At 42.9% G+C, this 18,336-nt stretch overlaps 1 protein-coding gene across 1 annotated transcript in view; it reads left to right on the forward strand.

The window, feature by feature from the left end:
- Nucleotides 1-18,336, forward strand: part of LOC126998025 (plasma membrane calcium-transporting ATPase 2-like) — a 96,617-nt gene that overhangs the window by 62,323 nt on the left and 15,958 nt on the right. Inside the window, 12 exon segments of the mRNA XM_050859307.1 lie at nt 2,061-2,280; nt 7,442-7,642; nt 9,641-9,652; nt 9,889-9,906; nt 12,723-12,952; nt 14,129-14,264; nt 14,685-14,819; nt 16,278-16,346; nt 17,012-17,032; nt 17,035-17,217; nt 17,563-17,765; nt 17,881-18,156. Of these exon segments, the coding sequence (XP_050715264.1) occupies nt 2,121-2,280; nt 7,442-7,642; nt 9,641-9,652; nt 9,889-9,906; nt 12,723-12,952; nt 14,129-14,264; nt 14,685-14,819; nt 16,278-16,346; nt 17,012-17,032; nt 17,035-17,217; nt 17,563-17,765; nt 17,881-18,156 (1,644 nt within the window). The 5' untranslated portion in view covers nt 2,061-2,120.

An 18,336-nucleotide genomic window follows, 5' to 3' on the forward strand; every position in this document is an offset into this window, starting at 1 on the left:
CATACTTTTAATGTCGAGTGTAGCCGGGGTTGAGAGTGTGTGCGTATGTATGTGTGTGGGTGTGGCATGAGCTCATACATCTAACCTTTACACTCACGCATCCCTCCCACTAATATCCCGTCGTAGGTGCTAAGGGAGTGTTTATTTTCTATTCTTTATTTATCTGTCACTAATTTTCACGTTAAGAGGAGACATTATGGCGTACGGTGTTTGTTCCGTGCATACTTCTGGCTATTCATATACATCGATTCCTTCTTAACTTCATATCGTTGGTGTTTTCTGGATTTCTGGTTTTGTGTATGGTCTTTGTATGGCTTGTATGTCTGTTTGTATGGTTTGTGTGTATAGGAGGTCGTGTTTGGATGAGGTATGTTTTTGTATACTTGTCATTACTTTCTTCCTACCCTCTCATTATGTTTTTTTTTATGTTTTTTTTAGGGACTGTGTAGCTATGGTGGGTGTGTATGGTGCAGCTGGAGTATGGTGTGTTTGGTGGGGTTAGGATCAAGTTCCATAGTTCAGTATAGTGTCTTAGTTAGCGCCCAAATCAAACTATATATTCTCCGTGAAGGTCCGTTTTTTTTTTTTTTTTTTTTTTTTTTCCAACTCAACACCCGATACTAGAAGAGATTCATGCGTGGTTTTCAAAAATTTTTCATTACCTCTTATATCAACACTAAAAACACTATAAGGAATTTTAGTAGTTTTTCGTTTGGTTAGGGAGATTACGAACTTGATGTGTGTGTGTGTGTGTGTGTGTGTGTGTGTGTGTGTGTGTGTGTGTAATGGGAACCTCCCCGAGCCGCTGAGCCGTGTCCCTCTACTAATTATTCTCAGTGTATTTCCCGCTTCAAGAATTATGTCGAAAAATATACAGCTCAACGTTGCCCAATCTAACCTAACCATAACTAACCTAATCTATACCGGACCGGGTACTTAACACTCCTGTAATCCGGCAATATCCGGCTTGTTCCTTTGCATAACATTATTTCCTTGCTTCATCGGTGTTGCAGGGACGGTATATAGTGGCGTATAGCCCTGACGTGTGTGTGAGTGTATGGTGTAGATGGAGTATGATTGTGTGATAAGCTGGCCCGTCGTGTTTGTATGAGATATATTTGTACCTTATTTCCTTCCTAACCCCACGTCTCCGGTACAGCAGAGACGGTGTAAAGGTGACGTGTGTGTATTCTGTTGCTGGAGTTTGCTTGTATGTCAGAGGTGCAATGACGTGTGTGTGAGATAATCTATTCTTGCACATTACTTGATTTCCTTCCTAACTCCACGTCTCCGGTACAGCAGAGACGGTGTTATGGTGACGTGTGTGTATTCTGTTGCTGGAGTTTGCTTGTATGTCAGAGGTGCAATGACGTGTGCGTGAGGTAATCGATTCTTGCACTTTACTTCCTTCCCAACTTTGCTTGTGGGAGTTGTCAGGGTTACCAAATTATCGTATTCAGCCACTCAGCACGTCGTATTTTCCTGTTTCTGACTCACAGCTATCGCAAACAAACGCCAATAAGCAATGATTTTAACGAGAACTTTAACTAGAATTTCGTTATCTGTGTGGGTAGCAAAGTTTTGAGCCCTGGAACTGATAAATGCAATGTTTTGAGTACAATAATTTGGCAACGTTGTTACTTGTGTGCGTGGTGTATTTGAGAATGTTTGAATGGTAGAGCTGGAGTGGTGAGTGTGAGAGGTAATCTATTCTTCTGTATAACATTATTTCTTCCCTAATTTGGCGTCTTCGGTATTCCAGGGACAGTATGAGGCGTATAGCTTTGGCGTGTGTGTATGGTGTATCTGGATTACGTATGTTTGTTCGGTGTAGCGTGCGTATGTGTGAGGTAATCTATTTTTGCATATACCTTTATTTCCTTCGTAACTCTGCTTTTCGGCTTTCCAGGAAGGGTGTAGCTGGTTATTTGTGTGCGTAGAGCTGGAGCGGTGTGTGTGTGTGTGTGTGTGTGTGTGTGTGTGTGTGTGTGTGTGTGAAAGATAATCTATTCTTGTGTTTAGCCTTATGTCCCTCCTAACTCTGCTTCTCGGCTCTCCAGGGACGGTGTAGCTGGGGTGCCGCGCTCCTGGTGACGGGGTAGGAGCGCAGCGCCGGCACCATGGCCACCATCGACGGTCGTCCGGCGCAGTATGGCGTCACGCTGCGCCAGCTGCGGGAGTTGATGGAGTCGCGCGGTATAGAGGGAGTGGAGCGCATCCAGAGGGAGTTTGGCAGCACTTTGGAGATCACCAAGAAGCTTTACTCCTCCCCGACCAATGGTATGACGCGCCACTCAATAAAGACGTTTTCCCATTCCTCTGATCCCTTTCCCTTTCTCCCTACTCGTCCATGTCTATCTCCCTTTCCATTTCCCTTTTATCTTGGCGGGTTTTTTCATCACCAAGAAGCTTTACTCCTCCCCGACTAATGGTATGACGCGCCGCTCAATAAAGACGTTTTCCCATTCCTCTGATCCCTTTCCCTTTCTCCCTACTCGCCCACATCTGTCTCCCTTTACATTTTCCTTTTATCTTGGCGTTTTTTTTATCACCACGAAGCTTTACTTATTCATTGCCCAACGGTATGTCACTCCCCTTCATTCCTTTACTTCCTTTCCCTTTCTCCCCACTTTGCAATGTCCTTCCCTTCATTATTCCGTCCCATTTTTTTTTTCATCTTTCCGTTTTGTAATCACCATAATCCCCCCCCACGAAGCTTTACTTATTCATTGCCCAACGGTATGTCACTCCTCTATATTCCTTTACTCCCTCTCCCTTTCTCCCCACTCTGCAATGTCCCTTCCCTCATTATTCCGTCCTATTTTGTTTTCATCTTTCCGTTTTGTAATCACCATAATCCTCACCCCCCACCCCCCCAAGACCAATGGAATGACTCTCTCCTTCATTTCCTTACTCCTTCCTTTACTCCATCTCTCCCTCTCTCCCAACCTGGCAATACTCATCTCCATCTTCCTCATTCCCTGCTCTACTTTTATCTTGCCTTTTAATTAAGCTCAACAAGACTTATATCTCCCTCAGTTGTGGTATGTCTCCCCTTCCCTTTCCTTCTCTCATTTTTTCTCTCCTTATCTCCCCACTTCCCTTTCCTCCTCCATCATTCCATCTTATATATATTTTTTACACTTTGCATATAACCCAGAAGCTCTAAATCTCCCCCCTCAATGGTATGTTTCTCCCCATCCCTTTCCTTCCCTTCTCTCATTTTTTCTCTCCTTAACTCCCCACTTCCCTTTCCTCCCCCATCATTCCGTCATATACATATTTTTTACACTTTGAAAATCACCCAGAATCTTTACCTCTCCCCTCTCTGTGGTATGTCCCTACCCTTCCTTTCCTTCCCTTCTCTCATTTTTTCTCTCCTTATCTCCCCACTTCCTTTCCTCCCCCATCATTCCGTCATATACATATTTTTTACACTTTGCAGATCACCCAGAATCTTTACCTCTCCCCTCTCTGTGGTATGTCCCTCCCCTTCCCTTTCCTTCCCTTCTCTCATTTTTTCTCTCCTTATCTCCCCACTTCCCTTTCCTCCTCCATCATTCCATCTTATATATATTTTTACACTGCATATAACCCAGAAGCTTTAAATCTCCCCCCTCTGTGGTATGTCCCTCCCTTTTCCTTTCCTCCCCTTCCTCTCCTCTCCTCATTATCGTACAATCTCCCTTACCCTCACCCTACATGCTCCCTCCCTCCGTCTCCCTCCCCTGTCATTCTTTTTTTCATTGTTTATTTTTAGTTCAGTCGTAATCTCACCCTCACGCCCCTCTCCCCCTCTCCCCCTCTTCCTCTTGTACTCTCCATTGACATTTCCTTCCACCTCTCCCTCAGCAATGACTTACCTTTCTCTGTCTCCTTTCTCTCCACCTGTCAGGCTATTCTTCTCTCTCCCTCGTCGGTCCCTTTCCTCCTCTCCCCGCCACCCTCTTTTTCTCTCCCCTCCTCTACCCATTTATCTAACTCCTGTACAGCCCTTCCTCCTCCCTCCTCTCTCCCTCCCTCCCTTCCTCTCCAAGCTATCGTTTTTTTTCTCTTTTCCTCACCTTTCGCCCCTATATCCCTTTCTTTTACCTCTTTCTCTCTCTCCTACCTATCGTTTTCTTCTCTCTTCTTCATTTTCCTTCTCCACAACGCTTCCTCCTCCCTCCTTTCCTTTCCTTTCAAACTTCCATACTTCCACTTCCCTTCCTTTTCCCTCCCTTTCTCCAGATTATCCTTTTCTTTTATTTTCCTTTCTTCCTCTTGACCTTCCTCTCCCACTTTCGTTCTCTTATCTTACTCTCACTTTCCTCCCCTATACCATTCCTTCCTTCCTTCCTCTCCTTTCCTCCCTTCCCTCATCTCTCCACCATCTTCCTTTTCTATTCCCTCCTACCTCTCCTACAGCCCTTCCTTCCACCCTTTCTTCGCCTCCTAGCCATCGTTTTCCTCTCTCCCCTCTCCCTGCTTCCCTCCACAGTCTTCCCTTCCTTCCTTCCTTCATCTCCTCGCCCATTCTCCTCTCTCTCCCTCTCCCTGCTTCCCTCCACAGTCTCCCTTCCTTCCTTCATCTCCTCGCCCATTCTCTCTTCTCTCCCCTCTCCCTGCTTCCCTCCACAGTCGCCCTTCCTTCCTTCATATCGCCCATTCTCTCTTCCCTCGCCCTCTCCCTTCTTCCCTCCCTCCTAGATCACCAGCAAGAACCTTTACTTATCGATACCAATAGTAAACGTTTTCCCAATACTTTCCGACGCCCGCTCCCCTTCCCCCTCTCCTCCCTTTACCTCAGTCCCTTCTCCCTCTTCTTCCTCCTTCCTTCTTGGCCTCTTCTCCTTCCCTCCTCTTCCCTTCACCCCTCTTCTCTTCCCTCTACTCCCCTCTACTCCCTTCTCTCCTTCCCTTTTTCCCTCCCCTCCTCTTCCCTTTACCTCTTGTTCCTTCTCCCCTCCTCCCTTCCCCCTAGCTCTCCTCCTCCCCTCTTTTCGTCACCCCTTCTTCCCTCTCCCCCCTTCTCACCCAGGTTTCCTCTCCCCGTCACTCCATGTTGCTCCCCTCCCCTTCTCCCCCTCCACACAACTACCAACACCCGTACCTCAAGACATTAATAGCACTCCTGTCGATTTTATGCCCCTTCCTCCCCCTCTCGTGGTGTTCCCCTTTCCCTTTCCTCCCTTCTCCGTTCTATAGCTCTCCTCTTTCATCTCCTTTGCCTCGTTGTTCCCTTCCTCTTCTTCCCTCTTATGACAGCATCTTTTTCGAGCGTTATTTCTCTTTCCTTTCTTTGTTGGACCCTTTTTTATGTGTATGTCTCCCTTTTATATTTCCCATTTTCCCTCCGTTCGTCTTTCTCTTTTCTCCTTTTCGTTCTTCTTTTCCTCTGATCTTTCTCTTTTCTTCCGTTTTCTATTCCTTCTCCGACTCCTTACTCTTTCCCTTCTCCTCCATTTTCTTTTCGTTCTCCTTCACCTTTTCTTCCTTCTTTTCCTTCGATTTCTCCTCTTCCTCCTTTTCCTCCTATTATATACTCTCCCTTTTTTAAGCACCTCTCCCTTTTTTAAGCACCTCTCCCTTTCTTCCCTCCTTTTTCTTTTCGTTATCCTTCTCCTCAGACTCCTTCCCCTTTTCTTCCTTCTTTTCCTTCGATTTCTCCTCTTCCTCCTTTTCCTCTTTCTAGTACTCTCCCTTTTTTCAGCACCTCTCCCTTTCTTCCACTCTTTTCTCATGCCTTTCTCTAATCATTCCTCTCCCCCAACCCATTCTTCGACCCTCCATCCATCCCTTCTTCCCATTCTCTCACACACTCCCAAAATATTTCCTTGAACCGGCCCCGTCATGTGAGTCAGCTGGAGAGGGTGTTGTATTCCGCCTCCCTGTTGTGTGAAGTCCGCACTCTCAGACGCTTCGACCCCTCACATCAACTATTTCCAAAGGTCGAGAAAGAGATTAATCAGGTTTTCTCAGGCGTTTCTTTAGGTTCATGGTACAGAAGAAGGGTCAAACTACCACCCGGGTCATAAGAGTACCCGTGGAAATACCCAGAACGCCTACGAAAGCCATGTCAAATGTGTGTTGAAAGAGACTAATTAGGGTTTTTTGAGCGCTTCTTGTAGGGTCATGGTAGAGAAGAAGGGTCGAACTACCACCCGGGTCATAAGAGTACCCGTGGAAATACCCAGAACGCCTACGAAAGCCATGTCAAATGTGTGTTGAAAGAGACTAATCAGGGTTTTTTGAGCGCTTCTTGTAGGGTCATGGTAGAGAAGAAGGGTCGAACTACCACCCGGGTCATAAGAGTACCCGTGGAAATACCCAGAACGCCTACGAAAGCCATGTCAAATGTGTGTGTGTGTGTGTGTGTGTGTGTGTGTGTGTGTGTGTGTGTGCAAAGGTTTACCTCGCCCCCCGCACACCTGGAGAGGGTAAACATTCGCCACCTGATGCTCGGGACTCATAACTGATGCTCCTGTGCTCCGGGAAAACACGAGCCCTCCTTGATTACAGGTGATGGTGACGCAGGTGGTGATGTTAGGCTATTCAGGGTCACGGAACATGTATATGGAGCGAGAGAGAGAGAGAGTCATTAGGTTCATAAATATTTAAGATGTCGTTTAGGATGACGATTGAATAGCATCATAGCCAACTGTTTTGCGCACATTTCAACGGGGAAGGAAAGGAGGAAAGAAAGATGCGAAGTAGCAGTAAATAATATCATAGTGAATCGTTTTATCAGACGTGAAACAGATAAGAGAAAGGGAGGAAACTGAAATGATAAGACACGCTAAGTAGAACAAAAAAAAGGAAAGAGAACATGCCAACAGGAGAATACACAGTAGAATAGATAACATGAAAGAGAAAATTCATGAACGGAGGAAATTATGTAAAAAAAGAAAAGCAGAAAAAATGACGTAGGAAGAAAGGGAGGCGTGTAGAAGACGAAGATAGTGAACATGCGAATGGAGGAATAGATAACATTAATACATGAGCAAAAGAAATCATTTAAGAACAGAAAACCAGAAGAATGAAGTGCGTAGAAGCGGGAAAGAGGAAAGGTGTCTGTAGGAGTGTCTATGTGAGGTCTATAATACCGTCAACACCTCACCGTCATCTCTTCTCTCCCTCACTATCACCTCTTCTCTCCCTCACTATCAGCTCTTCTCTCCCTCCCTGTCACCTCCTCCTCCCCCACCACACCACCTCTCTCTTAACATCACTTCTTCCCTCACCATCATCTAGTATCGGTATCTCCCCTCACTATCACCTTCTCTCCCCTCCTCTCACCACCACCTCTTCTCCCCCTCACTATCTCACCTCTTCTCTCCCTCACCATCATCTATAGTATCTCCCCTCACTATCACCTTCTCTCCCCACCTCTCACCACCACCTCTTATCTCCCCTTACTTCACCTCTACCCTCCCCTCACCACCTCTTCTCCCCGCCACAGGGTTGAGCGGGAACGCCAGCGACATGGAGCATCGGCGGCAGACATTCGGCTCCAACGTCATCCCTCCGAAGCCGGCGAAGACCTTCCTGACGCTGGTGTGGGAGGCGCTGCAGGACGTGACGCTCATCATCCTGCAGGTGGCCGCCGTGGTGTCCCTGGGGCTATCCTTCTACAGGCCACCGGAGCAAAGCATAGACGCAGGTGAGTTGGTGGTGGCCGGGCCTGAAGGAGTGGTGGAAGGGGGACTTACCTAATTTCGTGTGTCGAGGGCAGATGTTATCGGGTCCCGTGGCGTGATGGAAGAAAAGCGATACAAATTTTTTATATAGCAACGGAAGCAGCTGGAGGCCAAAGATAATAACAACTAAGCACAAAGAAAGCAACTAAAGGGCAAAAAAAGAATATAAAATGAAAAAATCCCGCTAACTAGCCTACCGCTCCTATAAAAGAGAGTTGAAGAGAATGCCAGACCCAGAAGAGAGATCAATGTCGGATGGAGAGGTGCCTTGATACTCCTCTCTCTCTCATTAAATAGTGTAGTACTTTGCCTCACGGTCCTTTTAGAGAAACAAATGAGAGGTATACTGTATTTCCGTCTCCACGCCATTGGACCGGATACAGTGCTGCCCTCTATCAAAATTCAGCTGAGACCGTTTACCAATGGAGGAGTGAAGGGAGTGAGTGAGGTAGTGAGTGTTGAAGAAGAGATTGTTATCCTAATAGTGTAGGCCTACGTTTTTCTCTAGTTTTTTTCTGTTGTTGTGAGAGAGAGAGAGAGAGAGAGAGAGAGAGAGAGAGAGAGAGATGAACACACTAGGGTAATTATTTTTTACACACATTTTCACTTATTTTTAAGATACATATTAGATTTTTTTCTTATGACTGATCTCCCACAAATATTTAGACATGAAGACTTACATACATCACTAAATTTGAAAATCCACTTAAAATTTTGTCCGTAATTGAGTACTATTTATATAACTTGATTCATAAAAGTATACAATTCCTTATATTTATCTATCTCTATCTTGACATAACCTTGCATGGCGCACACCGGCCAGTCACACCTTTGCCCTCATTCTGCATCACTGTTGCACCACTCACCAAACAAACATCACCCATAAATCTCAAGAGCAAATGATTTCTAGGATGTGTATTTTCCTGTATCAGTTTTGGATGGTCATAGTTTGCACTCAGCTTAACACTATCAGGCTGCACTTAACATGGAGTGTATGTTCGACTATCCCGCTACACTTAAATGGACTCTTAGGGGTATGACACAACAGAGAGTATTCAAGGGAGACGCCAGAGTATTGCCAATTTTGGGGAAAACTGACAAAAGTGCAAAGAAATACCGATAATTGTACAGATCTACTTAAGAGAAATCTTCAAACGCTTCATTATTTGGAACTTTCGGGAGGATTAAAAGCAATTCCCAAGTTCAGGCAAATATCATAACTTCGGTCCACTTGACGGAACTACACCAACGATTTTTTTACCTCCTGTCTCGGTCTATCGGATGCACTGAAGGCAATTCCTGTGTGCCCCATTGGCCTAACGGCATTGGATAAGCACAATGCAACGATGATTTCCTTTCATCTGATATTTGCACAACCTACCCTGCTCTGTGTGGGAGGCAGGTATGTTGCGTGGCATTTTTCGCCCCATCAAAGTGTGTGTATTTTTCCAAGCTAGTGGCTGAGAGATACACATATTCTCTGCACGTGTTGTCCAACCATTTGCCATGCTGTGTTTGGCTCTATTTCATGTCTGGTTTGGCTGTGCATGCCCAGAAATCAGGAATACAAGGGAAAAGAATAACATTGCATGAGAGGCATTGCTTCTTGTCATGATTTTGTCTGATAAGAAGAGGGTTTTTTCCAGAGTTTGGTGTGACTTTTGAGTCCGCAATTTATATGTATGTGATGGGTTTTTAGCTTAAAGTAGCTTTTCTAATACTTGGTGTAACATGCCATTCTTTCTGACTTTTTCTTTTCAGTTTTTCACTCTCGTTCTCTTCGTCGTTCTCTTCGTCTTTCCATTTTTGCACTCTTATGCTCTGTTTCCTTTCTTTTCCACACCCCTCTCTTGGCCCCCACTCCTTTCTCTCCATGTACCTTTCTGTATCTATGTCTGGGTCTGTCTGGGCCATAGTAATTATTAACATTCTCTCTTTTTTTGCATATTCCTCTCTGCCAGGATTACCAGAAAGTAAGTAAGCCATTGCCTTTCTACTTACAACAGTTTGTGCTCAAAGAGAAAAGGAGATCATGACTAATATTAACTTTAAGCTTTACACATATATATACTAATAATACTCATATACATTTTTCTTTGTGACTAATGCATATTATTATGGTAGCATTTTACCTACTGGCTTTTTTCATAGTTCTAATTTTATGTTTATATGAATATGCCATTCTACTTTCATGACCAATGGCGTTTAGAGGGAATTGCTGAAGCAGGTAATGAGGAGGACAAAATCCCCAATAAAGAATGCATTACTCTGTATTGTAACTTAGTAAAAGTACATTCTTAACCAGCTTCTCCCTTCGATAAGTACAGTGTAAAGCCCCTCTTGTAGCTCTCTCTGCAGCCTCAGTCTTAAAGCAACAGGAAGATACTGGATAATTAAGACAATGACTGACTTTGCCGATAATGAACCAGCTAATTTGACCACTAATAACCGCCAAATAGAACAACCTTGAGTCACCAGCAGATTAGGCCAGAGACCAACATGGATTGTCTCTGTAAAAGTGATCAGTAATCAATACAGTTTTAGAGATGAAATGTGCAGTACAGCCTCCCACAGCTGAATGGTGCTGCTGCTGGTGGGTGGCGGGAATATTTCAGAGCAAAATGAAAGTGACTAAAATGCATATAATAGTTACTTACTGTCAAGATGGAAGTAAAACTGATTGAATGGTTATTTTCAGTCCTAGGTCAGTTTTATGTTCATTTTCTAAGTAGGTGGAATGTCACGATTCTCGCATCCTTTGTGCCCACCAAAACTCACTGGAAATAAACACTGCAACACAACACTAGGTCAGTTTTTGGAAGCTAAGCTGTACATGTAACTCATTTCTTTATCACAGAACAAAGAGTAAAAATCACTTTCAGGTGCTTCATAAATTTAGTAAGAAGGCATCCTCAGGCGCTAGTGTGTTGGCACCCGTAGCGTGTCCTCATGAAACACACACAAACAATGTGGTTGAAGGTTATTCATTGTTTTGTCCCGTCAGATCACCTTCACTTGCTGACAAACTCACTCACTACAACATTAACTAACGTGAAGTAAATCAGTCTCCAGACACACGTTTTAAGAATGATTCTTTTCTAAGTACAGGTACAGTTTTTGTTGATTAATCACCTCACCTGATTAATTTCTGTGCTAAAACCAGATCTTCCTGTTCAGTTCTAAAGTATCATATTGGTGTTAACAAAGAGACCTTATGAAATCACTATGATGAATAAGTTCATTAATTCCATGGAAAACATACCCTGTGATGCCTTTGCCAGTTGTCCTCACTCACATGGCAGAGTCATATCAATATTTCCTCCAGTCTAAAGCTTTCCCCAATCTCCATCACACTCATTAAACTTGCAAAGCAAACAATAAAAGAGTTAAATAATTACCTTGAGCCATAAAAGTTGTAGAGCCACAGTAACTAAGCCTAGCCGTTGAGCCAAACCAAACCCAGTATCCTTGCTGTTTCCTCTATGGGTGCCGCGAGTCACAGTCATGGTCAGTGTACCTCTCACCACCAGATCATCTATGAAGTTTTGCTTTGGCTTTTAATGTTCCTTATTTTGTACATACGACTAGTGTTGGCACATAGCAGCACAAGCGGATGTTGATGCCCCTTGTGTAGTGGCTTTCTGCTCCTTCCTCGTGGTGTAGTGCATTAGGCCATAACTCTCAGTGAACAGACTCCCGATAAGCTGAGTTATCATTTAACAAAGGTCTCATCGCCTGAGTTCTCATTTAACTGAGGTCTCGTCAAACAGTTCTCATTCAGCTTAATATGACATACCTTTTTTTTTTTTTTTTTTTTACTTAGGTCTCAAAAAAGCCCAGTTATTTTGCCAAGTCAACTGAGTGTCTTTCCTCTACCAAGACTTCACTTAACTGAATCCTCACAAGACTGTTTCCCTACTTCAGCCCAGTCCCCCCTTACTATATTGAGTCCTTGTTCAAATGAGTTCTCAGTTTTTCCAATGAAATATCTACATTAGACATGATATGAACCTGTGAAGAAAGGGTTGCCATGAGAGCTTGTTCTGGTCCTCATGCCCTGTCAGGAACACCCTCCTGACCTCTAGCCTTCATTAAAGAGAGTTTGCCGCAATAAATGACGTCAGTGAAGAATGGAGTCGAAACCCAGCCAAGTGCCACCACCACTTGCAACACTCTACTAGGTCAATGTTTACTGTCCCACACTACTATCCACCGTAGATGTTTGTGTTCAGTACCCAGTATAATCCTCCTTTTACTACCTGTCTTATTACCTCCTGAGAAATGTGTTCCATAATATATCTATTCCTAAAGAGAGCCTAAAAATCCATTAAAAGTAGTGTTTTGAGTGTGGTCATGACTGTGTGTTAAGGAACGGCAGTGGTGTTGGATGAGCATGACGAGTGTGGTGTGTGTCTCTGGGGCAGCTTTTTGATGGCTAAAGACTGAAAGAGACCATTAATTAAGAACTAAATCAATCTTCAATGAATGAGCAAAACCTGTGTCATGCTGTTTGATGATGTGCAGCTGTGTGAGATCAGTGGGAAGGAAATGTGTAGTGAGGAGATGATATTAATGATAATCCATAAAAAGACTAATGTACTATTGCATCTATGTATCTTTCTCTGCACATAGTATGTCTCTGTATTTCACTTGCTTGCCAACTCATGACTGTAGTTGCTAAATTCATATGTTTGTGTGAAAAGGAAGTGAAAGCAGGGGAGGCAAGGAGGGCAGTGTGTTTGGTGGAGTCAGTATGAATTTGAGGAGATGATGCCCTTCATTCATGATTTGTCTGTCTTTGGAATCACTCAAAAAAAGTCCAGCAGTAGTTAGCATTTTATAACTCAAATGACATATTTCTGTAGGGCGTTTATGTTTCTATTTTATGGAGTCCAAGTCTTAAGCATTAATCCTACCTAGTGTTGAGTGTCACAGTGACGTGTGAATAGGATCCTGTCTATAGAAATCTGATCTTTCTTCCCTTTAAACTCTACTGGCTGAGGAGGTCACACGATAAGTAGATTAATCCATTTCTCCTTGCAGTGGGCCACCACGATGAGAGTGAGGAGGAAGCTGGATGGATCGAGGGTGTGGCCATCCTTATTTCTGTGGCAGTTGTTGTTTTTGTCACAGCATTTAATGACTACACAAAAGAGAAACAGTTTCGGGGACTACAAAGCCGTATCGAGGGCGAGCACAAATTTACTGTTATTCGAGGAGGTGAAGTTCAGCAGATAGGCGTTGGGGATATTGTCGTCGGTGATATTTGCCAAGTAAGACCTGATTCTGTTCTGCCGCCACTCTGTCCGTCCTCACCCCTCCTTGTGTCTGTGTCCCTCACTAGGCGTGTGTTTAGTGACTCTTAGTGTTCATGTTGAATTAGTTATACTCTCCATGTAAACCAAACCACCAGACCAATGTATGACTTAGCTCTGTTAGCCTGATGAAAGGGTGCTTTTGATGTTCAGCTGGTTCATCCTAGTCATGTTAGTGTAGTTGTTAGTGAATGATAGTTAATTCAAGTGTGAACCAGCCGCTTTCAGTTACTAGAAGTGAAAGCTAGGTGTTTTTTTTTTTGTTTTTTTTTTTTTCCCATTTGTAAACTCAAGTAGTAGTCACAGGTAGTTCAGAATCTGTGTTGACTCATTTTAAATCAAGTGCAAAGTTTAAGAAGTGAAGTTTTAGCTCAGTGGTGCATCAAGGGGAGTGGAGGAGAGTGGAGCATTGATGCTTTTGTTTACTCGGAAGTTTGGGGAGCACCAGAGAGGGGTGTGGGGTGAGACTGTTTGGCTGGGGTGACTGCAGTGCTGGTTGGTATCTTGACACTCAAATTGGAGCAAAAAATCTATACTTAACTCACTGCAAACACTTAATATATTTGTGCCTAATTCAGAAAAAAATAACTAAACATTCTTTTATCTTGTGTAGCCACTTAGCTTCACTTTATTTGTCCCAGAGGCTGATCCCTTTAAGTACAGTTTATCTTTATTTTCCTAAAACATGTTTGGTAGGTAGTGTTACTCAAGGGGCTGCCTGAAGACCTTGTGTGGCCAGGGTAATGCGCGTAAATAGATACTTGATCTGCGCCTGCTCCCCGTAGCTGTTCATTTAATCTTACGTCTGTTGTGATGTGCATAAAGTCAGAACAAGGTCTTCGGTGTAGCCCGGCCACCTTCATGAGCTCTCCATCTTTCATCATCACTTCTTTGTTAAGTTATTAAATCCTAGCCCAGTTAAAGAATGACCAAAGTGTCTGTCCCTCTGTCTGCCTTGTGGAATGAATTATAAATGTTGTTGTTTAAGGATTTCCAGAGTCTTTTGTTATATGTGGAAATTTCATCTCCATAACATTCAGCCCTTGATGATGGTTTCAGATAATCAAAACTGATGATTTTTATGTTATATACATGTTTGAGAAATTTATTGACATTGTGTTTTCGCTTTTCCAGATCAAGTATGGTGACTTGTTACCTACTGATGGCATTTTGTTACAAAGTAATGATCTGAAGATCGATGAGTCCTCGCTAACAGGAGAATCAGACCATGTAAAGAAAGCGGTTGACCTTGATCCTATGGTGCTCTCAGGTAAACAAACTCAAACAAGGTGCTCAGGTGTTTGAAAAGGTGTCACAGAGTAATTTTTGCCAAAGAAATTCAAGCAGGGGAAGTTATCGTAATGTTACTTGTGATACAGAAGAAGTAAGCCGTTCATTGTCTTGTGTTGTCTTCAGAATAAAACCTTCATTGCTGAAATCTTATGGATTTGTGGGGTGTTAAGGTGTAATGTGGATAGATTGAGTATTACAACATAGAAGCTGCATATTATGTCCAGTATAATATAGAATGCTTATTATATAACTTTGTGTGCAGAGCATTACTTGAAGTACCTGAATATGACGTAAAATGGCTGGACGATGTAAAGCGTAATGCTAAAAATCTACTGATCAGTGTGTATTGCTTCCTCCCATTACTCCGGGGAATCTCACGTTGCTTGCACGCCTGCAGGGACACATGTGATGGAGGGGAGCGGCAAGATGCTTGTTACTGCTGTTGGTGTAAATTCCCAAGCTGGCATCATCTTCACGTTGCTTGGAGCCGCTGCCGACGAGGAGCAAGTGGAAGCCAAGAAGAGAAGGAGAGGTAATCTGTCGTGCACTGACCTAAATATCCCAGTGATTGAAAGCTTCCACTAAATTCAAATTTTTCTCTGTGGTTGGTACTATTTTAGGTGATTAGTGTTGCAGGGATAATAGCTGAGCTTCATTGTGGAAGGACAATTAGGAAAGTTTTATATTTTCACATGTCTATCAAATCAAACACATTAGAAGTGGGCGGCTGCTGTGGCCCAGTAGGAGCAGTGTGTAGGAGCACAAACCAATGAAGCTCAGGCCTGACTCAGCCACAACACAGCCAGACTCTGGGTTGTGCTGATTTTTTTCAGTGTTAGTTTTTTATATTTCTCATTTATAGATTTATCTTCACACATCTTAAATCTAGGCACTCACCTGATACTCTTTATTATGATTATTATTATTTGTTTAAACTTGTTTTACTACAAAGCCCACCCTCTTACAGTATGCATGTTGCACCCCAAACAAAACCAATCTTTTCTTTATTTTATAAAGTGAATGACTTAGTTCTAGGCATGTTAGTAAAGCCATGGAATAGATTTTTGAAATTATTGGGACATGAATGTAGACATTCCTTCTAGATAGCATAGGGATGGCAGCCTTTCTTTTTGGTACATTTCTTTGGTTCACACAGCTATAGGCATACTGATTGAAGTCAGCCATTTGTTTTAAAGTTACAAACCACAAAACACATTTTAAGTTCCTACTAGCTATTGCACTATAGTTGCTGAATCTTGTATAGTCTTTAGAGGGAGGACTCTACTTCCACAATTGTAGTCAAGCATTATTGCAGCTGTAGTTACCTCAGGCTACTTTAGAATTATGCAAATCAATCTCATGAGTTATTATATTGAATGAGCTCACAGAAAAGGTCAGTAGCTCAACTCACCTTCATAGCAGGAGGAAGGAAGCACCAGGTCAGCCTTCCGGGCCTCAGGATGCAAACTTGAAGCCACACTTGTAACAGAGAAGCAAAGTATTATTTTTTTGATGGAATAATCCCATAAATAATATTTTTTTTTTTTCATCACTTGAATGAAGTACTAGATAATTATTCTTTTGTTGAAAAATGAACAAGTATCAGCTTTTTTATTTTTATTTTTTAATTTTATTTTTTAATTTTAAACATGAAACAGTCCTAGTGTGCGTTCCAGCAGCTGCCGTTTGCATAGTGTTCTGAGGCTGCCTCCTGTTATGAATCTACTGACTGGATTCTGACTCACAGTTGTGGTTTAGCCTGTTGACTAGCAGTCCTCTAACCAGGTTTCTCAGTATCTGTTAGTGTTTCTCTTACCTTTGCCACTTAAAAGCTTAAAGATTTGATTTGTATACCCCATCTAGTACTAATGATTTTATTGTTTTCAACATCTTTTTTTTGCATGTAACCCCTGACCAACCAACCAACCACTACTGTTGTTGCCATCCGACCCCATCATCTTCATCTCTCACCGCTTGTGCCCCAAAACAGAGGCCAAAAAGCTGCGGAAAAAACAGAAGAAGGGCGATTCGGGAGAAGAGTTGATTGACGCCAATCCTAGTATGGCTCCTGTGGCTTTTAGTACTTCACATCCTCTTGCTGCCTATGTTTCTTTCCAGGATATGTAGTTGTCATTTGCTTTCATCCACTTCCCTCGTCTCCCATTTTCTGCCGTGCGAATTTTCTGTGTGTGTTCCACGTTGATATTTGGGTATATTGACCTTGTTCTACTTTTTTGCACTGTGTTTTTGCCAAAATAATGTTCAATCTATATATTACAGTAGGTGACTTTAATTTCCTTGCCTCTGTTTGTCATGTCCATGTGTGTTGCAGATTTGATGTTGTTGTAGAGATGTTCCTTATTGTTCTCTATGTCAAGTGTTTATGCTAAGATTTGCTGAGGAATATTATTGCATCAAGGATTATAGTGTCATTGTTTTGGCCAAATTTGAAATCAAGGCATTTTAATTACATATCTATCACATTTTTTTAGCCATCAATTTTGACATTTACGGAAATGAAACTTTTCATGCATGTTTTTCACTTTATTACATAATTTTCATGCAATATGATATGATTACAACAAGTTTAAAGAAGATTTTTCATAATAACCTTTATCTCAACAATTTTACTAACTACTTTTACTGACCGCTTTGCTTGTGAATGCTGATAGCTAAACTTGACGTCGAGCACCGGACAGCACTAATAGTGTCGCCTCGTTGCAGACAAGCAAGGTGACGAGGCTGCTCAGTGACAGGTAACTCTCACCATATCACGGCCAACTCCACCAACGCTGACATCAGAAATAACAAGCATCCTAAAGAGGAGGAAGAAGAGGAAGAAGCGCCAAGGCCAACTGGTGGGGGTGGTCAGGAAAAGTCTGTTCTACAAGCCAAGTTGACCAAACTGGCGATTCAGATTGGCTATGCTGGTAAGGAGTGATTGTTTTCTTCTATTACCTCTGACTTTTACTTCCATAACATTGTGTATTTTCTAGCATATTTCTTTTTCTTTTTTTTTTGTAAATTTTCACTTCTTTTATGCAGATGCTTATTCCTTGAAACTTCCTGGAGGAAGTGACCAGTTGGTTAGTCTCCATTTGTAACTGTCCAAATATTTTGTCCTGACATAATCCAGATTGTGACACTCACTCCCCAACCCTTTCTCCTTCACTCACACTGAAATTTTAAATCTTTTTGTGTCTCATCCTTTACTGAAATTAATTACATACTACAAGGGTTGTTAATAATAATCTAAACAAAATTTCCTTTTCCAGGTTCTTTCATTGCTGTGCTAACAGTTGTGATCCTGATTGTCCGTTTCTGCGTACAAACGTTTGTTGTGGAGGGGAAGCCGTGGTCTCCATTTTATGCCAATCATTTTGTTAAGTTCTTCATCATCGGTGTTACTGTGTTGGTGGTGGCCGTGCCAGAGGGTCTGCCCCTGGCTGTCACCCTCTCCCTGGCCTACTCCGTGAAGGTGAGTCAGGAAGGGTGCCGTAACAAGTCAGCTCAGGCAGTGACTAAGAATCCATGGTATGAATGGACAATCTTTGTGTCCCTGTGCATCCTGATCATTACGCTCTCCTTTGCAGAAAATGATGAAAGACAATAACCTGGTGCGCCACTTGGATGCCTGCGAGACCATGGGCAACGCAACGGCCATCTGCTCCGACAAGACTGGCACACTCACCACTAACCGAATGACTGTTGTCCAGGCGTTTATCAGTGGCGAGGACTACAAGACCACGCCCAAGTATGAATCCCTCCCACACAATGTTGCAGACCTGATACTGCATGCAATCAGTATCAACTCTGCTTACACCTCCCGAGTACTTCCTGGCGAAAACCCGGGAGACTTACCGAACCAGGTATGGAGGGACGCTGTTATCACATGTTAGCCATTCTGATGCATCATTCTTGGATTATTTCTTGTAGAGCTGTTGCAAGGCTAGTCATGACTTCAATTGCTCCTGTCTTTGTGCTTTATTCTTCTGTTCTGTCCCAGTAGTTTCACTCACACTCTCAGAGCATCAGGCATTGGACAGCCC

The sequence above is a fragment of the Eriocheir sinensis genome, chromosome 13 (genome assembly GCF_024679095.1).
Source record: "Eriocheir sinensis breed Jianghai 21 chromosome 13, ASM2467909v1, whole genome shotgun sequence".
NCBI classification, from domain to species: Eukaryota; Metazoa; Arthropoda; class Malacostraca; order Decapoda; family Varunidae; genus Eriocheir; species Eriocheir sinensis.